This window comes from Myodes glareolus, chromosome 20 (genome assembly GCF_982192425.1).
Source record: "Myodes glareolus chromosome 20, mMyoGla1.1, whole genome shotgun sequence".
Lineage (NCBI taxonomy): Eukaryota > Metazoa > Chordata > Mammalia > Rodentia > Cricetidae > Myodes > Myodes glareolus.
Window position 1 is genome coordinate 47,031,363 of NC_142045.1, and position 21,402 is coordinate 47,052,764.

Consider the following 21,402-nt stretch of genomic DNA (forward strand, 5'->3'; position numbering starts at 1 on the left):
TCAGTCTCTATTAAATGAAATAGTGCTTTCATGTACAGATCAACTGACCTATAGAAACAATCCAGTGCCTTCCAAATAAAACAGCACAAAACAGAATCATCATTGGAAAGGAAGGACTATACAAATCAAAACATATTTTATGTTCTAAGTTGTGGGCTAATTGGTGAGAAGAAATTAATTTTCCTGCTCCCTGACAGCACATACCCAAAATACTCATCACAGTGGGAAGGAAAAGAAATGACTGCCTTCAGAGTAGAATCGAAGGTTTAAAAAATAAAATAAGAGACCTTGAACGATCTTACTTTACAAAAGGATCGGGCACCAAGCTGCTGCAATTCACCTTAATTGCATATCAATCATTATATTAGACATATGTAATCGAGACTTCAAGGATTTTGAAATAATGTGTTTACAGTGTAAAAGTGAAAAAGCAGACCACCATATTGTATGATGCTTGGGGCCAGAGAAAATGGGTAAAGTCAACATACACGCATCAGGTGTACACATAAAGTGGGAATAAACGACTACAGAAAATTAAAATGGTTAACAGACCTGAGTGGTAGAATTCAACTTTATTGTTTTTATCTCGTCTGTATTCCCCCAACTTTCTACAACTACAGCGGTCTGAAATTCCCACAGTGTCATGGGAACTTATATCTAAGAGCTTATCAATTTGAGCTCTTCTCTCTGGTCTAGAAGGCTCTAAAATAACAAGGTACCTAGTAAATAAACGGCAGACTTGAAGTGGTCTGCAGTCTCCTTCATCCCAACTCAGCCTTGCTCTTTCCATCTTAACTGCCCTGGGTTCTTCCTGCCTTCTGGATTCTGAAGAAGACTTCTGAGCAGGCCCCTGGGGGAGGGGAACACACCCCAAGTTTTGGGAGGGCAGTGGTGGATCCAACCCCTCACACTGAGAAAGCACTGGGGACTGAGGGCCCCAACCATGCATAGCTAAATGCGCTTCTAGCTGACTCCGCCTTCGTCGTTCATCTTCTCTGTGGAACCTCAGGAGACAGAGAGAGGCGCGAAGGGGCTCCCTGGGGCAGGAAGCGCCACAGGGGACGCCATGCGACCCCGAGGTCCAGTGTCCTCCGGAACCGCCTCGCCCAGGCGCCGGGGACTCCGAGGGCGGGGGCCCGGGACCCTGCCAGGCGACTCGGACGCCCAGGCGGGGTTGAGAGCCCAGGGCTCGTCACAGACTGCCGTCCCCGGACCCACTCCGCCACTGCCTCCGCCGCCCGGGGCGAACACGGAGCCCGCAGCCGCCGGAGCCTCCCGCAGCCCGGAGCCCGCGGCGGGCTACGAACCGGGCCGCGAGCCGCCGCGCTCTCGCGAGCTTTACGCCGCCTCCTTGCTGTCCAGGCTCCCGGCCAGAGGGAACCAGGCGGAGGCGGCCAAGAATACAAGCGACAGGAGAAGCGGATCCAGGTAGCTCGGCGGAGCAGTGAATCGGGGACCTGGGCGCCCCGGGAGGCGGACGGAGCGGGGAAGACGTCTGAGCGGGCGGGCGGCGGCAGGATGTCTCGGCGGGGTCGCGGCCCGGGGACGGGCCTGCGGCGGGGCGGTGCTGGCGGCCGCTCGGCCACGGGGTCTGCGGAGCGGCGGGGAAGGAAGGGAGGGAGGAGGAGCGAAGCTCGGAACACCGCGCCCGGCCCCGCGTTCCTGCGGCGGCGGCGGCGGGCTCGGGCCTCCCGTCCCTTCCCCGTTCATCCTGGCGCTGCCGAAATGAAGTCCACGGTGGGAGGCGGCGGAGGCGGCGGAGGCGGACCCGAGGGCCGAGCCGCTGCTTTGCGCTCCCGGTCCCCGGTCCCCTGCTCCCGGCCCGGCCTGCGGGCTCCCGGTGCAGACGTTAGGTGGCGTCGGTCCTCCCGTCCCTCTCAGGAGTTCTTTTAACCGCGCAGCCTACTTGAGGCTCGCCGGCTTTCCTCCAGGCGACGCGGTGTAAGCAAACCCAGCGATGAGCTGGTGGCACCTTTCCTGTGCCAGCTCTGCAACCTCCTCCCTGCACACCATCCCCCTCAGCCTGTAGGGATGGACGTCATCTGTGCATCTCTTCCCCGCACTTCTCTCCCAGTTGTGTGTTCTTTGTTGAACATCCATAAGGGGTAAATATCGATGTGACCAGCTCCTCACGAGCTCACCCAGAAACCCAAAGGCATAATAAGTTGATGGCATGTGCTAAATTGTTAATAAACCAGTCCCAAGTTGCCTCACTCTTGTCTTTCTGTTCCTCGCTCAAGATGGCTTTTTCTTTTTTCATTTTATATCTACTTGGAAAGTTTTACTGATTAATTAACCCACGGGTCTTTTGAACTATATAAGTTAAAGTTTAAACCTTTTGAAAATACTCTGGGAGAGATCCTAACACTCAGCAAGTTTCGAATTTGGCTGGCGTAACAGTAATTTTGAACAGGGTACAGAAGGGAATTAGAGACATATTTCAACTTCACATAGGTCTTTACACCAAAGTGTCAAGACAACAGCAGTTTCTAATTATGCTATTCCTAGGCTTTTGAAATTTATTATTACGGTTTAACGTGGATAGTTACTGTATTACAGTTTGTATTGAAGTTGTTGTGGTTGTACCTCCTTGTACTGCGTATATTTACCCCTGGCAGTACAAATTTGTGCTTTTTTGCTCCTTAATACACATTATTAAGAAAAGAACAAAGCCATAAATTGCTCTGACAATGGCGACGGTGAATTTTCCACCATTTTTACTATTTAATCCTACTGATCCATGAGCATGGATGAACTTTCTATCTTCTGATATCTTTTTTAGAGTCTTAAATTTTTTTTATCATAAAAGTCTTTCATTTGTTTGGTTCGAATTACCCCAAGATACTTTGTATTATTTATGACTATTGGGAAAGGTGTTGTTTTCCCCACCTTCTTTCTCAGTCCATTTGTTATTTGTATATAAGAGGGCTACTGGTTTTTATGAATTAATTTGTATCTGGCTGCTTTGCTGAAAGTGCTTATCAGCTATAGGAGTTCCCTGATGGACTTTTAAGGGTCACTTACTTACACTGTTATATCATCTGCAAATAAGGATCCTTTGACTTTTTCCTTTCCTGTTTTCATCCCCCTTGGTCTCCTCCAGTTGTTGTATTTCTTTAGCTGAAACTTAAGTACTATGTCGAGTAAGTGTTGAGAGAGTGCATAGCCTTGTCTTGGTCCTGATTTTAGTGGCATTGCTCTTAGTTTCTCTCCATTTGAGCAAATGTTGGCCGGGGGCTTGCTGGGAAGTGCCTTTATTAGGCAGTGGTTACATGCTTGGCTTTGCTGTGTGTGGGCAGCCATGCTGGACGAGCAGCAGAAGCAGCAGCCCTGCTAGGTCTGTGCCCTTCTGCAACTTCTTACTGAGGATTTTTTTTTTTTTTTTGGTAAGTGACTGAAAAAGTTTTTTTCCACAGAGTAAATTGAAATCCAAAGACACAAACTAATGATGTAGAGACAATTCTAAATTGCTGTAATATTACTTTATAGTTAATCACATTACTATTTTGAGCAGAAGTTTTAGTATGTGGGCATCTATAATCTAATAAAATTTTGGTGTTCCCATAAAAATTATATATTTCCCATTAAATATTGAGTGGCTATATAAGCAAAATAGAATATATCTTCTATAATAATTTTTCAAGACATTCTGAAGTAAAAGAACATTCTTCTCCTTACTTAAGTAACTCCTTAACCTGCTGCTTTTAAATTCCCCTTTGTATTTACAAGTAGTAATCATTGAAGATTCATTTCAAATTCTTGTTTATTTATACATTACCAAACAGATATAAATAACATTTATGGGGGGGGGCAGTTGGAGCAGTTTCACAATTGCATTCAAGTATCTGCTTCTGAACAAGACTAGGCCAAATGAGGAGATCTTGACATTTGCTGTGTAGGATGCCCATGAGCTAGAATTAATTGGGTATCACAAGGAAACCCAATCAAGCAAGAGAGAGTGTAGGTGCCCCAGAAGTCGGGAACACAGTTTCCCGTGTTGACATTTCTTCAATAAATTATGTTCCCTTTGACTCTTATGTTAGAGGCATAACATTGAGAATGAGTCGTAATTACTGTCACTGAGACTTCATAGAGACTCTGCAGGTAAGTCTCAAAGCAGTAACGTCACTTGTGTTAGTTCAAATGACAGTTTTGACTGCTTTTCAGAGAATGATTGGCTTTTTTTCTTTTGTGGAATTCCTCATACTCTTTTGTATGCTTGTCCTACTTGACTGTATTTTTTCCATAGTCTTACTGATGATAATTTCATTTATGAGTTGCCAGTTCATATCTTCCTTGCTCATTTTATTTGGGTCTTGATATAGTTGCTTTTTTAAAAAGTTTGTGTCTTTGTAATTCATGGGAGTTGTAATTCTAGAACTGTCACTTTTCCCACAGACTTTTAAAGAAACAGTTTTTTCATCGGGCTCTGAAAGTAATGGAAATGAAGTGTGATAAAGACATAAAAAAAGAAAAAGAAGAAGGAAAATTTCTGAAAGTGGGAAAAAAGAAGATAAAAAGAGCAAGAAAGAAAATTTAAAAGAAGAAAGGGCAACAGAGGAAAAAGAGAAAAAGAAAGATGGTGAAAAGGAAGAATCCAAAAAGGTAAGCTTCCTGAAGTTAAATTAAAACTTTAAAAGTCACTGTGGGGGCTGGAGGGATGGCGCAGAGGCCGTTCTTCAGGGGACCCACAGTCAGTTTCCAACACCCACGTGGAGGCTCATAACCTCTGTTAACTCCAGTTCCGGGGATGTCTCTGGCTCTCTCTTTTTTTAATTTTTTATTTTATTTTATTGATATTTATTGAGCTCTTTATTTTTCTCTGATCCCCTCCCTGGCTCTCCCCTCCTCCTTCAATCCTCCCCAAGGTCCCTATCCTCCCAATTTACTCAGGAGATCTTGTCTTTTTATACTTTCTACTTTGCATGTAGATCTATTTAAGTCTCTCTTAGTGTCCGCATTGTTGTCTAAATTCTCTGGGATTGTGGTTTGTATGCTGGCTTTCTTTTCTTTATGTTTACAAACCACCTATGAGTGAGTACATGTGATAATTGTCTTTCTGTGTCTGAGTTTCCTCACTCAAAACAATGTTTTGTAGATCCATCCATTTTCCTGCAAAATTCAAGATGTTATTTTTTTCTGCCGTATAGTACTCCATTGTGTAAATGTACCACATTTTCCTTATCCATTCTTTGATCGAGGGATATTTAGGTTGTTTCCAGGTTCTGGCTATGACAAATTAAACTGCTATGAACGTAGTTGAGCACATGTCCTTGTGGCACGATTGAGCATCTTTTGGTTATACACCCAAAAGTGGTATTGCTGGGTCTTGAGGAAGGTTGTTTCCCAATTTTCTGAGAAATCGCCACACTGACATCCAAAGGGGTTGTACCACCTTGCGTTCCCACCAGCAATGCAGAAGTGTTCCCTTTCCCCACAACCTCTCCAGCATAAGTTGTCATCAGTGTTTTTGATCTTGGCCATTCTTAGAGGTGTAAGATGTAATCTCAGAGTTGTTTTGATTTGCATTTCTCTGGTGACTAAGGATGTTGAACATTTCCTTAAGTGTCTTTCAGCCGTTTTAGATTCCTCTGTTGGGAGATCTCTGTTTTAGGTCTGTACTCCGTTTATTTATTGGATTATGTGATCTTTTGGTGTCTAATTTCTTGAGTTCTTTGTATATAAGACCTCTGTCTGATGTGGGCTTAGTGAAGATCTTTTTTCATTCTGTAAGCTGTTGTTTTGTCTTGTTGGCCGTGTCCTTTGCTTTACAGAAGCTTTTCAGTTTCAGGAGGTCCCGTTTATTGTTTCTCTCAGTGTCTCTGCTGCTGGGATTCTAAATGGAAGTCGTTCCCTGTGCCTGTGCATCCAATTGTACTTCCCACTTTCTCTTCTATAAGGTTCAATGTGTCTGGCTTTATGTTGAGGTCTTTAATCCATTTGGACTTGAGTTTTGTGCATGGTGATAGATATGGGTTTATTTTCATTCTTCCACATGTTGATATCCAGTTATGCCAGCACTACATGTTAAATATGCTTTTTTTCCCATTTGATATTTTTTACTTCTTTATCAAATATCGGATGTTCAAAGATGTGTGGATTGATATCCGGGTCCTCTATTCGGTTCCATTGGTCCTCCTTTCTGTTCTTATGCCAATACCAGGCTGTGTTCAATACTGTAACTCTGTAGCAGAGTATAAAGTCAGGGAGTGTGATGCCTCCAGAAATTCTTTTATTCCACAGGATTGTTTTGGCTCTCCTGGGATTTTTGCTTTTCCAAATGAGGTTGAGTACCGTTCTTTCAAGGTCTTTGAAGAATTTTGCTGGGATTTTGCTGGGCATTGCGCTGAATCTGTTTCTGGCTCTCTTAAAAGCTCTGCATGCACGTGTTTTAGACAAAATGCAGGGAAAACATCCATACACAAATTAAAAAAGTAAAAATCATTTGTACATGTGATCCTTAATTGGCCTATGATCATAAAGCTTTTACAGCCACATGAGGTAACTGTTGGGCTATCTGTAAATACTGATCTCAAGGATTTTTATTAGTGTCGAAATCATCAGATTTCTCCCTTCATTAATGTTGCATTGTTTGCTATCTGAAGCATTTATTCTATTCACCTGTCTGTTCATAGGAGGAAACTTCAGGAACTCCAAAAAAAGAAGGAAACTAAGAAAAAATTCAAACTTGAGCCACATGATGATCAAGTTTTTCTGGATGGAGATGAGGTGAGATTAGAATATTGGATTTGAGTATGATAGAATTCCAGTTTTTCCTAGAAAAATCTTAGAAATATATTTAATACCATCACTACGAAAAGAAATAATTTAGAAAAATCTAATACTTAATTTAAGTACATGAAAGTCACTTTCAAAAAATTCACTTTTCTAAGCTAGTTTTATAAGATGTTAGAGTCAGATTTGACTGGATATGAGTGATGTGAAACCCGAAATTACGATCGCTTAGTATAGAACACATGCTGGACTCTTTCTCATTAGTGTAGTCTAGGGGTGAGCAGCACAGGCATGGAGCTTCATGGCGGGCCTGAGATCCTCCTTTCTTTTTCCCTGTGTTAGAATCTTCTGGCCAAGGTGCCTCGTGATCCATAAAGACCATCAACCCTAAAACTACATCCACAGAGAAAAGGAAGGAGAGGCCCGTTTATTCCTTTCCAGGAAACCATCTTATGAATGCACAGTTGGATTTACTGATCACCTGAAATAAGGTCTTCAAAATGCACTTTTTATACTGAGGGTTTAATTTGCCCAGTCAGAATGCAAAATTTCTGTTATCATAGAGAGAAGCAGGAGAATGGTTCATGGGAATCGCCTACTGGTTTCTGGCTCTTCAGCAGTGTTTCATCAGACGCAGCTCTTGGAGCCCTGAAATTTTCAACATTGCTAATGCTTTGTTCAAGGGCATAGTTCCATTCTATCTTTTGTAGTGAGATTTATGCGATGATGGCCTTGTATGGAGGCTGTTATGGTAGTCACTTAACTACTACAAAAATAATAACTATGTCTTAGCCGCCAAACTGATGTGAATTTCAAGACATATTCTTTCTTAATTCACTGATACCAATTATCAAATATGTAAAAAGCAGTGTTTCCTAGGGCTCTCTGTTTAAATTCTGCATTGGGAAGAGCTTAGATATCTTGAGTTAAGCGTTGAGTACATCCGTGTGTGCCAGATGCTTCACAGACGCTGGGATTGGAATAGTAAAATATAGTGCAATTCTCTGTAAAGAATTTTAGAGTTCCCTAAAGACATAGGCACCTACACATCTTTCTGTATTCTGTATAATGTAGTAAGCATTGCCGGTTACCAGTTAGGTAGGAGACGGTAGACACCTGCCGTAAGTCTTCAGAACCAACTGGCAGATTGCCCATTGTACCAGAAAGGAATTGTAGGTCTGTCCGGGAGGAAGCAGGCTGAACAAAAGCTGAACCCTTGTCATCTTGAAAAGGTTAGTTTGTGTGCACACATACCCACACACTCAAGAAACACCATGTCTCTGGACTTTTAAAATTGGAAAATGTCTCTTTTTAAAATATAGGGTTTTATTTAGTGATGAGTAGCCAAACTAATGTTTGTGAATCTAATTTCCAGGAAATATGGAAACAGTGTAATAAGGGTTGAGTTGAAATCCCAAGTGTTAGAAATATAAACAGATCAGAATAAAAGCGATAAAAAGGTTTTTCAAAATAGAACTCGGAAATGGAAGAATGCTGTACTTTACAGAAACTGAGAGCTCAAACTGAGAACCTTTTAATGATTGAGTGTAGTTCTGATCTTGAAAGGAAAAAGTTCTTCGGGTGTTAGGTGTTGGGGTGCCTTCGAGGAGCTGCAGTGTGGAGTACACTTGACTGCAGTGTGACCGCAGAACTTTTAAGCACTGAGGTTTCTTGATTCTTCTAGGTTTATGTGTGGATCTATGACCCAGTTCACATGAAAACATTTGTCATGGGATTAATTCTTGGTAAGTAGGCAGATATAAGTAGCTTTTCAGTGTAATCTAGAGTTTAGAGGGCAAAGTGTAGCACCCCAAAGGTAAATATTTCTAAATTTAATACAGAGTAAGAACTGTTTAAGAAGATACTTTACAGAAAATTAGAATATAAGTAATAAACAAAAACTGTTAGCAACAACTAAAACAAATATTTTTTAGAGATTAACATTGTAGAGCAGCCTGGTTAAATAGAGACAGGTCTAGCCACACCTAAGAGGAAACACAGGACCAGTCTTTGTGAGTAAGACTTCATTTTAACAGTGAAGTAGCGAGGACTGAGGTTACAGTTACTGTAATAGGGGACTGAGTGATGGAGCGCATGAGCCTGTGGGCACATTTCATGTTGGTACCACAACACCCTTCATGAAACTATGAAGTTCAGACTCCGCACTGGGAACTCTTTTTCAAAATTTTTGACAGGGGAAATTACATCTTAAAAAGTAACTTAATCCCTTCTGGACAAGCTTGCCTACCCAATTTCTAAACATTTATTCCTCTGTTAGTAAAGAATAACATGAGACAGGCATGAGGTGTGCAGACGATTATTCTATACTCCTGCTTAGGGGTCCATCCCCTCCTTAGCCCTATTGGCAGCTACGTTATGGAAGTCAGAAGTTTAAACAGGGTCAGTAGAGCTGCCTTCCTTCTCGAGGCTCTAGGAGAGAAGTCATTCCCACACCTGTTTCATTTTCTAGAAGTTGTCTACATTCTTCTTGGTTTGTGGCCCATACCCCATCTTCTGACACAACTTTCACATCTCCTTGTCTGCTTCTGGTCGCCCTCTCATGGTGGTATTTGTTAGTTACTCTCTAGAAGATCCAGGGCAACTTCCTCGCTGCTAGTCCTTAACTTAATCCTATTGATAAAGACTCTTTTGCAGCAGAACTCAGCATAGTTGCAGGCTGTAGCAACTGCAAAGTCTTTAAAGAATCATTATCATTGGGCTGGAGAGATGGCTCAGAGGTTAAGAGCACTGACTGCTCTTCCAGAGGTCCTGAGTTCAATTCCCAGCAACCCTCTGTAATGAGATCTGGTTCCCTCTTCTGGCCTGCAAGTATACATGCAAGCAGAACACTGTATATGTAATAAATAAATCTTTAAAAAAAAGAAAAAAGAATCATTATCATAGTGAGTCCAGAGCCAGCAGGAATCTCTGTGTGTTTGAGGCCAGCCTGGTCTACAGAGTGCATTCCAGGACAGCCAGAGCTACACAGAGAAACTCTGTCTTGAGAACAAACCCAAAAACCCATCAGCACACCCATTTAACATTTCCCAGTGACGTTGCAAAGTTGCCAGTTTTTTCCAAGCAATATGTAAATTTAGGGCAGCATTATTCAAAATACCAGGTCAATTCGTTAAAAAGGTAAAAATTTTAGTTTAAATGAACAGAAAACTAAAGCTCCTCTTATATAATTAGATCAGCTCTGGGAAAGATGCCCAAATGAGTGCAATATTTAGAATAGTTGAAGATTTTTGCAATAAACACTAGGATGGGATTAGCCAGTGAGAGAGCACGTTATATCAGAGACCTAGAAAAATTGGGTATATCATAAATCTATGATGAAATAAATTCACTTGCTACGCACACAGAAACACACACACACACACACACACACACACACACGTTCTATCAGTTCTGTTCTCTAGAGAACCCTGACTAATGCACAGCCCAAGAGAGAGAGAGTTGTGCTGCAGCCAGCAAAGCTAAAGGGGTGGAGCCTTCTAAGTCAGCCCTTTGACAGTAGACACAGAGCTATGGGATTTGGAGTTTGGGGGTTTTGGTCCAATATTTCCTCACTGTCCTCTATTATTTTACCATGTGTTCTGGAATGGTAATGTATAACTGTGCAATTGTATATCAGAAGTATGTAGTTGATTTTTTTTATTATTATTTTACAGGGGGATTACAGTTAAGAGAGTCCTGTGAGATTGTTCAGACTGAAAGACTCGGGGGACTGTTGGAGTTGGACAAAATGCATTTTTCATTCTGATATGTTGGCTAGAAGCCAACAGGAACAGGTATGGAATATGTATCTGAATGAGAATGACTCTCATAGGCACAAATATTTGAATAGTTGACCCTCCCTCCAGTTCGTAGAACTATGTGGGAAGGATTGGGAGGTGTGGCATTGTTGGAAGAGGCGTGACTGTTAGCTCTCTTTCTGCCTCATGTGTTTCAAGATGTGAGCTCTCAACTGTTGCTCCCGCATCATGCCTGTTTCCTGCTGCCGTGCTCCCTGCCATGACGATCATGGACTCATCCTCTGAAACTGTAAGTCCCGTTTAGAGCTTTCTTCTGGAAGTTGTCTTGGGCGTAGTGTCTCCTCACAGCCATAGAAAAGTAAAAAAGATGGGATAACAATAAGATGCAGTCTCGTTCTTTTTTTTGATACAGTATTTCTCTGTATCTTTGGGTCCTGTCCTGGACTCGCTTCCTAGACCAGGCTGGCCTTGAACTCACAGAGATCCCCACCTGTCTCTGCTATCCCAGTGCTGGGATTAAAGACATGCGCCACCACAGCCTGGCTGCAATCCTATTCTTATGTACACCATAAAACCAAATAAGCTATCTAAAAAGTGTCAAATACTATTACGGTAACAAGATGGCATGCATTGATTCTTTCAAAAAGTTTTATGGACTTTTGTATCTGTTACTCTAAACTTTCTATGTGCTTAAAAGAAAAATGAGTATTAGATTTAAAAAATATACAGTGTCGGGGCTGGAGAAATGGCTCAGCAGTTAGGAGCATTTACTGCTCTTCCAAAGGTCCTGAGTTCAATCCCAGCAACCACATGGTGGCTCACAGCCATTTGTAATGAGGTCTGGTGCCCTCTTCTGGCCTGTAGGCATACATGCAGACAGAATATTATATACATAATAAATAAATAAACAGTTAAAAAAAGAATGCCAGATTATAAATACACACACACACACACACACAATGTCTCTAGTTACAAAATTCAGACAACTTATTTCTTCAATAACGAAAATATACTTTGAATATGACTTGAATTTTGAATAATGTGTTCTCTGCATTAACCAGCAGGCAATTTAAACTGTCCAAAAAAATCTATGTCTTGCTCGATTTGTTTTATTTCATCATAATTTGTTGTAAGAAGCTGGTCGGCGCTAGCTTGGAGGCTTGGTCCCTCTGTTTCCAAAGACAGCCCCAAGCAACTCTTCCACAATGTTGCTCAGAACCTCCTAAGAAAATGGCTTCTTGAATCTAGCTCTCTGAGACACTTAGATTAGCTTTGAATGAAATGAAATTCCTCCTCCCAAAAGTGTCCCGCGCTACCGTCTCGCCAGCAAGAACCACGCGGTACACATAGGATCCTTCTGCAGTAAAGCTTTATGTCTCTTGGGAGCTAGAGCATAAGCCACATGGCGGAGACCCAGAATGAGGGAAACCCATCCCTTATAAAGGAAACAGACCCCGCTTCGGACGTGTCATTCTCGGATTGGTCAAACTGCTCCCAGTCCCAGGTGAAACCTCGGGAGTAGGCAGGGACGCAGCGGTAGAGAGTTACAAAGCACGTGCGCTGGGAGTACCAGTTGGGGTACTGGGCTGAACAGAAACCCCAACAAGCCGGCCCTCATGTTACAATAAAAGAACATTTATAAACGATATTTGGGAATATGGACGTTATTTCTCTCTGGAAAATAGTACGATGGCCCTCTGATGCTGGGAATGTTACCACAGAGCTTGCTAGTATGGCTTGCCTTTGATTCCTGTGTGGTTTTAGACTTCCTTTGAATACTGTCCTCACAGCTTTGCATGCAGACTGAGAAATTACCATCTGGCTAGAAAAATAATGTGTACCTTCGACGTGATGGGGTGGAGGTTGTTTTCAGGTTAAATCATTTGGATCTTTCATTAAGTGCTCAGAATTACTAGGGGAGTGAGTTTGTAGTTGACTGTGGGTTTTTATCCATTCCCCAAATCCTGAGGGTTCAGGTCCTGGTTTCACATGGTCTGAAGGCGGCCTGTCTGTCATTTGTCTGTGTGTCCTGAGCATTTGACATGGAGCTCATTCTGGCTTTTTGTTTTGTGGAAAATGAGCAAACATTATGCAATAGCCCACTCTTAAAAGTCACCTTTTACATGAACACACCGCCAATAAGTTGGACACTTGGCTCTTTCATGATGAAGACACACATGGAAGTCATATTATTTGAGCACTTGACAACCCTAAGTTATGTAACCCCCAAACCACCACTGTCCCATCTCCTAACACATCAGAGATAGAGATTTTTTCCCCCTAGCCAGATGATAACTTCTCAGTATGCCCCCAAAGCTATTTTCCTTAATCTTTGAAAAGGAAGAATTAAGAAACCTCACAGCTGAAAGGTGGTTGGATTTTTATCCGCTAAAGCTTCTATATGCCATGTGTCCTTTGCTGAGACTGTGGTCTCCACAGCCTTAACTGCATTCGCTGTATGTGCTGGGAGGGAGGAGTATGCTTCCCTGACAGTCTGGCCCGGCATCTGGACTGTAATGGATTCATGCAGGCTGCTTATGTGAATTGTGAGTTTTAGTTTGGAGGATTAGGAGAGGACACAGTGCTTCCAGAGGTGATCGTAGTCTTGGACCATCTGATTGAACATCTGGAACAGAAACTTCCAATTACTTACATAACATATCAGTGTCGAAGGCTGTGGCATGTTAACTACCCAACGGAGACCGCAGAGAACAAAGGGGCCCAGAAAAGACTTGAGCCTCTGGTCCAGTGCCTTTCTGTGCCCGCATAGACCTCTGTGGAGAACCAGACCAGTGCCTAAAGAAGTATTTGGTGAGGGAACCCTAGCAGCTTGCCGATGAGCCCCTCTGCAGCACATCTCACTCTACACTTGGAGACAGGGCTGAGAGAGCACACGAGACAGTGCTCGCACCGTGATTACATCAGTCTTCTCATGGCAGAATAGCATCTGACAGCCGTATTATGTGTTGTCCTGGTGAAGTCTATTCGGAGCACACCAGCCTACCTTGCAGAGACCCTCTACTATGCGATGAAGGTGAGTGGACTCCGTGAACCATCTGTCTAACCAATGTGCCCTTCTCTGTCTGAGTACGCCTTAGACAACAACCTGGGAATTCACATCTTCAAACGGGTTGCCTCTCCCTACTAAACCGCTAGACTGAAGTGACTCAGACCAGGGGCGTTTGATGCTGTATGTGAAGACTCAATGCCTGTGTTCTTTCTCCTCTAAAGGGTGCTGGGACGGACGGTCACACCCTCATCAGAGTCGTGGTGTCCAGGAGCGAGATTGATCTGTTTAACATCAGGAAGGAGTTTAGGAAGAGCTTCGCCGCTTCTCTGTATTCTATGATCAAGGTAGAGCTTCGTGTCACATTAGAAACTCAGAGCCAGACAGTGGGCGGCACACAGGAAACGGGGGAAAGAACCCTCCAGTTCCTGTGCTTATAGGGTTAGAGCTAGGGGTTCTGAGAGAGGACAAAGGGAGAGTTGGATGTCAGGCCTGACCATGGTCCAACAGAGCCAAGGCTTTGCCCGGCTACAACATGTCCTTCTGTGTTCATCGGTATCCACTGTCTCTGTCAACACTTCTCTCTCCTCACCTTTTCTCTGGTGTCAGGTCATATCTGCAGCAAGGGACCAAGGCAAAGCCCTAGCACCCAGGTGGGCCTGTACCTTCGCCTTTGTTAGCCTGAGAGAAACTGGGAGTCTGTTTGGAAAGCATGATGAGCTTCATATACTTGGAAAAGTTTCCTTGCCCTCTCTTTCTAGATGGAAGAACATACTTCACAGTCATCAAGAGAACAGCTCTTGAGGGGTCAAATTAGAAAGTTAAAGTAAGCAACGTTGATAGAAAATTCCCTGCGTAGCATTCCTGTTGTGGGAGTCATGAGAAGTTCCCGGTTGGGAGAAAAGTCATAGCAACACAATCCGTGCCCAGATAGCTCCTGATCTCTTATTTCCTGTGGCGTTTGTGAGTCAGTGAGCTGTGTCTGGTTCCAGGGCGACACATCTGGAGACTATAAGAAAACTCTGCTGCTGCCCTGTGGAGGAGAGGACGACTGAGGGAGGGAGCCTAGAGCGCACGGTGACCCTGCTGCCTCCATCAGCTTCCCTCAGCGACTGCAGCCATGCTTGCCTTCCTGTGCCTGACAAGCTAGTACGCTAGTACGCTAATGACCAAATGTGTCATTAGTATTGCTAATGACAATAGTGGCACGCCCTCCTGATCTCCCTGTTGACATTAGTGCTGGCCTTCACTCCTGTGTGTGTCTAAGTCTGAGTTAGTAATACTGTCTGTAGCAAGGGCAGATAGCTTTTTATAATCTTTTTAAAGCTTCTTTTATATTAAGTTAATAACTGTATTACCTCGATCGGAACCTTAGCCGTGAAATTGTGAACTCCTGGAAATGCTGTCAATCAGGCTCAGTGCTTTATCAGACCTACAACATTATGACGGTCATATCAGGAAGATTAATGACAAATAAACATTCCCTTCCCTCAGAATCCTGTGTGCGTTGACAAAGCTTATCTAACATTGATGCATCTTGGAGTACTGAAAATGCAGCCCTGTGAACCAAATTTCCAATGCAGCAAGATGAAGAATGGTGAAGAAATAGGAGGTTGGGGAGGTGTCCTGGCCGGGCGTGGGGTGGAGTGGGACGCAGGTGCGTTTGTGTAAATGTGTGGGGGTGTGTGCGTGCGTGAATATGTGTGTGTGCCTGTGTATGTATGTATGTGTGCGCATGCATATGCGTGTGTGGGGTGTGTGTGTGTGTGTGTGTGTGCGCGCGCGCGTGTATGCATGGGTGTGTGTGTGTATGTGTGTGTGTGAGAGAGAGAGAGAGAGAGAGAGAGAGGGAAACAAAGAGAGAAGGAGAGAGAAACAAAGAGAGAGAGAGAGAGAGAGAGAGTTTTCTGGTGACAAAGAGAGAAGAGGTTTATTTCCTCATCAGCTCACAATCCTGTGTGTTTCTTACTAGCAGAAAGTGGTCTCATCTTATCTAAGAATAGAAAGTCTCTGTTTCATTATCGCTTGCCGCTAGTCTCCAGTGGCAAGTGCTGAGGGAGGGCAGATGGCACTGGCCTTTGGATTCCTGAGTTCGGTGCACGGGGCACGTAGCAGCTGGCCGTGCATAGCAGCTGGGTCTGTGCCCAAATGAATGCAGCCTGGCCCCCACTGGCCAGAGTCTTAAAGAGCTCTAAAAAGTCCCACGTTGGGCACCAAGTGAAGGGCGTGGTCAATCGGCAGTTAGAATTAACCAGACCAGCTCACAGATAAATAATATATTTAATAATTTCACAAACACAGAAAACTCACACAACCGAGATCCAGGGAGCACACACACGCAGCTGGGAGCAAGAGAGAGCAAGGAGCAGCCACTTCGCTTCCCCATCAGAGACCCATACACAAGATAGGGATCAGAGCCTAGGATGGGTTCTTGTAAGGATGCTTAAACACCAAGATGAATGGAACCAGCCCCCTTGTTGGCAAAGGTGAGGGCGGCTGTATGTGGTGCTCCTCTAAGAGGTGACAAACCAATTGCGGTCAGGACGAAGATGGGAACGCTCCTTCGGTTTCGGGTGATGACTCTGGTAACAACAACAGAATCATAGGTGATGGGGAGTCTGGTGAAAAACCCCCCACATTTTAACGCCAGTTAGTATTGCATAACTAATAATCATACTCATACCGCATCCCATCCTGAAAGAGGATTTGAAAACAAATATAACATAGACCTATGGTCCCAAGCCTGCTCCTCGGTGTTGGGATGCTGATAGAGGTTTTAATCTCTACCCCACAGTTATGTGGGGAGAATGTATCACTCAAGAGCCTGATTTGTTATACTGCTGGACGCAATATGACTGTTTGATCCTCTGCTTGTGTTTTTGCCCCGTTTTTCTTTGTATTGTGGAATGGCACTTTGGAGGGCGATAGTCTTAATTGTTCTTCCAGGATCTGCAAGCTGAGTAACTGCTGGGATGGTTCTGATGGAGCCTTGATCATTTGAGTGCCTGCTGTGATTCCTCTGCCAGGGCTGGTGTCTCAAGAACGGTCAGGAGATCATCCTTCATGGACAGCGGCAAGACTTTGGATAACAGCTGCAATTGTTGCTGCTATTGCTGTCGCTGCCACTGCGGCTATGCTTGCTGGGGTTGCCGTTTCCCAGACAGCTGTGACCGCAGAGACTGTGGATCAGCTGTCTGGAAGGGTTAGCGAGTCCCTGCAGGCACGGAGTGCTCTGGACTCTCATATGGGACTTGGACTTTTAAATTTAAATCAACAAACTGCACTTTTGCAAGAACAGGTAGATTCCCTTTGGCTCCTGCAACAAGTGTCTTGTACGTTACACCTGCTAATGTTGTAAATGCTTCTGATATGTTTGAACAGTTGAATGCGTGTTTGGATGGCCCTTGGAATTCCTCCTTTTTGAATTTTACCCTGCAGACAGCTCATCATGTTGTTAATATGAATAGCACACGGGTTCCTGCTGTGTCTGGATCCAGTCAGTGGAATGCCATAGTCCAGTTTGGGGGCTGGGTCCAGCAATTGTCTGCAATGCTCTCACTGCGCTGATATTGCTGATATTGGGGTTATCTGTTTTTGGATTCTCTGCCGCTTTATGTGGCAATCCCACGTACAGTACACTGTCACTCAACAAGTGTTGCTCGGGTTGTCTTCGGGTAATCAGGAAGCGCCCCAAGTCTGGTTGCAGAAGTCATGAGGGATCCCTATGATGGGCAACTGTCCTGGTATAGAAAGCTCGCCTAAGACAGGGGTTAAGACCTCCCATAGAGAGGTTAGAGTACCTATCTGGGGGAGTCCTAAGACAGGGGCTCTCATGCTTTTAAAGTAAAAAGGGGGGAATTGCTGGGTCCCTTGAGGACAGGCCTTCACACCCCCACTGGATCTGTTTTGTACTCTTGTGGTTGGTTGGTTGGAAACAGGAACAAGGACAGGAACAATCTGTCGTTTTCAGCAATGTTTCTAAGGCTGTTTGCCCCTAAGATATGTGAGTTGGGATGATGAGCTTCCTGCTTTTGCTGGCTCCGCCTCCCCTGCTGAGGGCTATATATGCCGTGTGAAAAAGTGGAATAAAGGCTTGTGTGCAGAACCTGAAGTAGTGCTGTGCGTTAATCCCGACGTCCCTCGCTCAGAACAACTACAGTTGCCGTGCTGGCGCGGCAAGTATGAAAGCTTCTTTTAGTTACATGAGCGATTTCTAAGAAAAGCATATTATCAGGAACAGGTGTTTGACATAACACATCCTTTGTCCCTGGGAACGTAAACCTCAGACAAGTGGTCTCATCTTATCTAAGAATAGAAAGTTTCTGTTTCATTATCGCTTTCATGGCCTTCCCCAAGCTCCTCTTTCTAACCCTTTCTTTATCTCATCTAGTGACCAAATATGCCTGACGGCTCTCTGCGCCTGCCAAATATACTTTCTTGTACCTTCTTATGCAGCAGACACCATGCGGGGTCGGGATCTAGCAAGCCTATCCATAAAGTTCAAAGTATATTATACCACTCTTTGTTCATCAACATTAACCCATCTATTCCCTTGCTCATCATACACCCCAGTGTATGGCAAGGGTTCTGCTGTAGTCTTATACATTCCCACACTGTGCTTCCCTATCCCAGAGCTGTTCCTGAAGAGATAATCCTTGTCTTGTAGATATAAAGAATATCGTCATTATAAAAGAGATGGTGCAAAGCCCATATCCTACATAGCCAGCTAATGGAGAAACCCGTCTATGCCTCAACGGGTGGCCTATACCGGGCCTTCTGCCATTGACCTCCAAGAAGCCTAGTCCCATAGGATACGCAGCTCCCGTCCGGCATAGTGACGTATGTCATGTCACACAGACGACACTGGAGTTGGTGTGGCAATCCCCCAATCATTCCTGAGACCCGAGACCAGGTCCTGAGACCTCTTCACAGTGTCAAGCACCTACCTGGCTTGGTCTTAATCGCCCTCTTCTGATGTTTCCGACAAGAGTCTCATAATGAGTTCATGCACCTTTATAAGGGCATCGGAGTAGGGCGAGTTGATAATTAGGTACCTCTTGACACTTTCCAGGGCGGACATGCCTCTTGTTGTTTGAAAGTCCCCGGGAAAGAGGCTCGTCCACGTGTCCAGGAGGGTGCAGATGGCCCTGGTGGAAAGGGACAGACAGGACACTTAGTGGCCTGGACTTTCCTTTGCCATCCCGCCCAAGACTCCGTGCATGTGAGACTGCAAAGGAGGGGATATCCAACCCGTAGCCATACGAGGACAATGAGCAGGACTGAGAGGGCCATGGGAGCAGGGAGCTCCATGCGCCCCCATGCTCAGGCTCTAATGGAGCACAGCTGAGCGAGCCTTCATGCCATGGACTGAGATGAGGGTAGGGTCTCAGAGGGCCACCGGAGGCCACAGGCTTTCCCCATATCCCCACTTGCAAGGGCCGTGCTCATGCAATTCTTTTCACCCCCCAGTCAATGCTTAGACCTCAGTATGGTAGTAGAAACGTGGAGCGTGAGCTCCAAGCATTGGCCACCCCTCACCCTTGGTACCCCAGGGAGCCCACCCTGCAGAGCCAAGGCCCGCCTTTCTCAGATTGTAAAGCTCACTTACGCTTTTATTTGCTCATCCTCCTGGCAGCCGGGGCGGAAGCATGCATACCTGGAGGAGATCAGGAAGGATGTTACCTGTGAAGTCCCAGTTCCCTACCTAAAAGACATCTGGGGGGCCTGCTGACTCCTCGAGCAGAATCAAAGTCCAGAGCCTAGAAGTTCTCTCTGCTCTCAGGTTACTAGTTCACCTGCATTCTGTAGGTGCTTCAAATATGTCTGTGCAGTATGTCTACCCGGACATCTCAGTGGACACAGCTTCCCTCGGATTATCCTCCACGGGTCTCCACTCAAGACCCATCTCTATCGGGTGCTCCAATATGAATTCTAGAACCCCCTTTCCAATGGGAGAAGCGCTTTGACCATGCTTCAGGAAAACTGGCCAAGGATAGAGAGCTTCCTGAAGGACACCCACACTCATTAGGGTCTCAGCTGTGGACACAGCAGTCCCTAGGGCCCAACCTGGAGGTAGTAATGTCTGACTACATGCTGCTGGCTTCTGACAAGACTCTAGCAACTAAGTAGGCCCAGAGAAAGGCAGAGGCTTCCCATAAAGGACAAGAGGATGTGAGGCCTCTGAGCCGGGAAGTGGGCACTCACCGCCTGAAGAGCACATCCAGCACCTGCTCCATGGTGGTATGAGCAGGGTAGGCGCTCAAGAAGGCCATCAGGCACTCCCGGTCCCCACGGCGAAGGGAGGCGATGAGCTGTTCTATTGCCTTCCCCAAATCCTCGAAGTTTAAGGACATTGGGACTGAGTCCCTCTGGTCCTCCAGCTGGTCCTGCGGGACGGAGTCCACTGGGTCCCCAGGGAAGGACTCAGTCAGGTCCCCGGGTACTGACTCCGGCTGGACCTCCAGGGTGCAGTCCATGGGGTGCGGGTGCCCGGGAATGACCTCCCCCTGGTCCTCCAGGTCCTCAGAGGCAGAGCCTGTCAGGTCCCCGGGGATGGACTCCTGACTGGCCTCCAGGGAGGAGCCAATCAGGTCCCCGGGGACGGTCTCCCTCAGGGCCTCCGGGTCTTCGGGGCTGGAGCCCATGTGGTCCTCAAGCAAGGACCCGGGCTGGTCCTCTGAGGCGGCGGCCATTGGGTCCCGGTCCTGGTCCTCGGGAGTGGAGCCCATCGGGTCCCGGTGCTGGTCCTCGGGAGTGGAGCCCATCGGGTCCCGGTGCTGGTCCTCGGGAGTGGAGCCCATCGGATCCCAGTCCTGGTCCTCGGGAGTGGAGCCCATCGGATCCCGGTCCTGGTCCTCGGGAGTGGAGCCCATCGGATCCCGGTCCTGGTCCTCGGGAGTGGAGCCCATCGGGTCCCGGTGCTGGTCCTCGGGAGTGGAGCCCATCGGGTCCCGGTCCTGGTCCTCGGGAGTGGAGCCCATCGGGTCCCGGTCCTGGTCCTCGGGAGTGGAGCCCATTGGGTCCCCGGGGATGGACTCCTGACTGGCCTCCAGGGAGGAGCCAATCAGGTCCCCGGGGACGGTCTCCCTCAGGGCCTCCGGGTCTTCGGGGCTGGAGCCCATGGGGTCCTCAAGCAAGGACCCGGGCTGGTCCTCTGAGGCGGCGGCCATTGGGTCCCGGTCCTGGTCCTCGGGAGTGAAGCCCATCGGGTCCCGGTGCTGGTCCTCGGGAGTGGAGCCCATCGGGTCCCGGTCCTGGTCCTCGGGAGTGGAGCCCATCGGGTCCCGGTCCTGGTCCTGGGGAGTGGAGCCCATCGGGTCCCCGGGGAATAACTCCCTCTGGGCCTCCGGGGAGGTACCCATCACGTCCCTGGGAACAGACTCCTGCTGGTCGTCTGTGGAGGAGCCCATCGGGTCCCCAGGGACTGGCCCTGGCTGGTCCTTCGGGGAGTCGCCCATAGGGACCCCGGGGAGCGAATCCAGCTGAGCCTCCAGGGAGGAGCCCTTCTGGTCCCTGGGGGCGGACTCAGTAAGGCCCCTGGGGGCTGACTCCTCCTGCTCCTCTGCAACCTGAGGAGAGATCAGGGTGGGTGGTTCAAACTGGCACAGGACTACAATGTCATGATTAGTTATTATCATTCCACGTTTTCCTGACCCTTTCACTCTGCCAAACACCAAGTTTGAGAAAACTGAGATTTCAGAGTGGTTACCTGGCTCTGGCTGCCCTGCCTCACCTGTCTTCTCCTTTCATGGCTGCCGAATGGCCAGAGGCGCTGGAGCCACGATCTCCAGGAACCTCTAGGGCCTCTAGCTCTCCTCCTCCTCCCATTGGTGTCATCCTCTGAGTTCCCACGACTCCCACAATAACAACACCACAGGAAGCACGAAGGCATGACTACTAGTC

At 46.3% G+C, this 21,402-nt stretch overlaps 2 protein-coding genes across 3 annotated transcripts; one reads left to right on the plus strand and one right to left on the minus strand.

The window, feature by feature from the left end:
• Positions 1 to 1,292: 1,292 nt before the first annotated feature.
• LOC148118833 (uncharacterized) lies at positions 1,293 to 14,996 on the plus strand. Of its 2 annotated transcripts, XM_087899554.1 has the most exons (10): positions 1,293 to 1,428; positions 4,399 to 4,605; positions 6,636 to 6,729; positions 8,420 to 8,480; positions 10,410 to 10,529; positions 10,692 to 10,782; positions 13,433 to 13,527; positions 13,725 to 13,847; positions 14,110 to 14,153; positions 14,493 to 14,996. In XM_087899554.1, the coding sequence occupies exons 7-10, from the start codon at positions 13,522 to 13,524 to the stop codon at positions 14,656 to 14,658; spliced, it is 339 nt and encodes a 112-aa protein (XP_087755680.1). In that variant the 5' UTR covers positions 1,293 to 1,428; positions 4,399 to 4,605; positions 6,636 to 6,729; positions 8,420 to 8,480; positions 10,410 to 10,529; positions 10,692 to 10,782; positions 13,433 to 13,521; the 3' UTR covers positions 14,659 to 14,996. The 2 variants fall into 2 exon arrangements, with proteins under 2 accessions (XP_087755680.1, XP_087755679.1); XM_087899553.1 differs by having other exon boundaries at positions 10,692 to 13,527.
• A 765-nt stretch (positions 14,997 to 15,761) lies between these two features.
• On the minus strand, positions 15,762 to 21,391 carry LOC148118834 (uncharacterized). The gene is made up of 5 exons (XM_087899552.1): positions 21,233 to 21,391; positions 19,705 to 21,068; positions 19,109 to 19,156; positions 18,447 to 18,647; positions 15,762 to 16,082 (listed from the first exon to the last, which is right to left on the minus strand). The coding sequence occupies exons 1-4, from the start codon at positions 21,389 to 21,391 to the stop codon at positions 18,458 to 18,460; spliced, it is 1,761 nt and encodes a 586-aa protein (XP_087755678.1). The 3' UTR covers positions 15,762 to 16,082; positions 18,447 to 18,457.
• Positions 21,392 to 21,402: the final 11 nt, after the last annotated feature.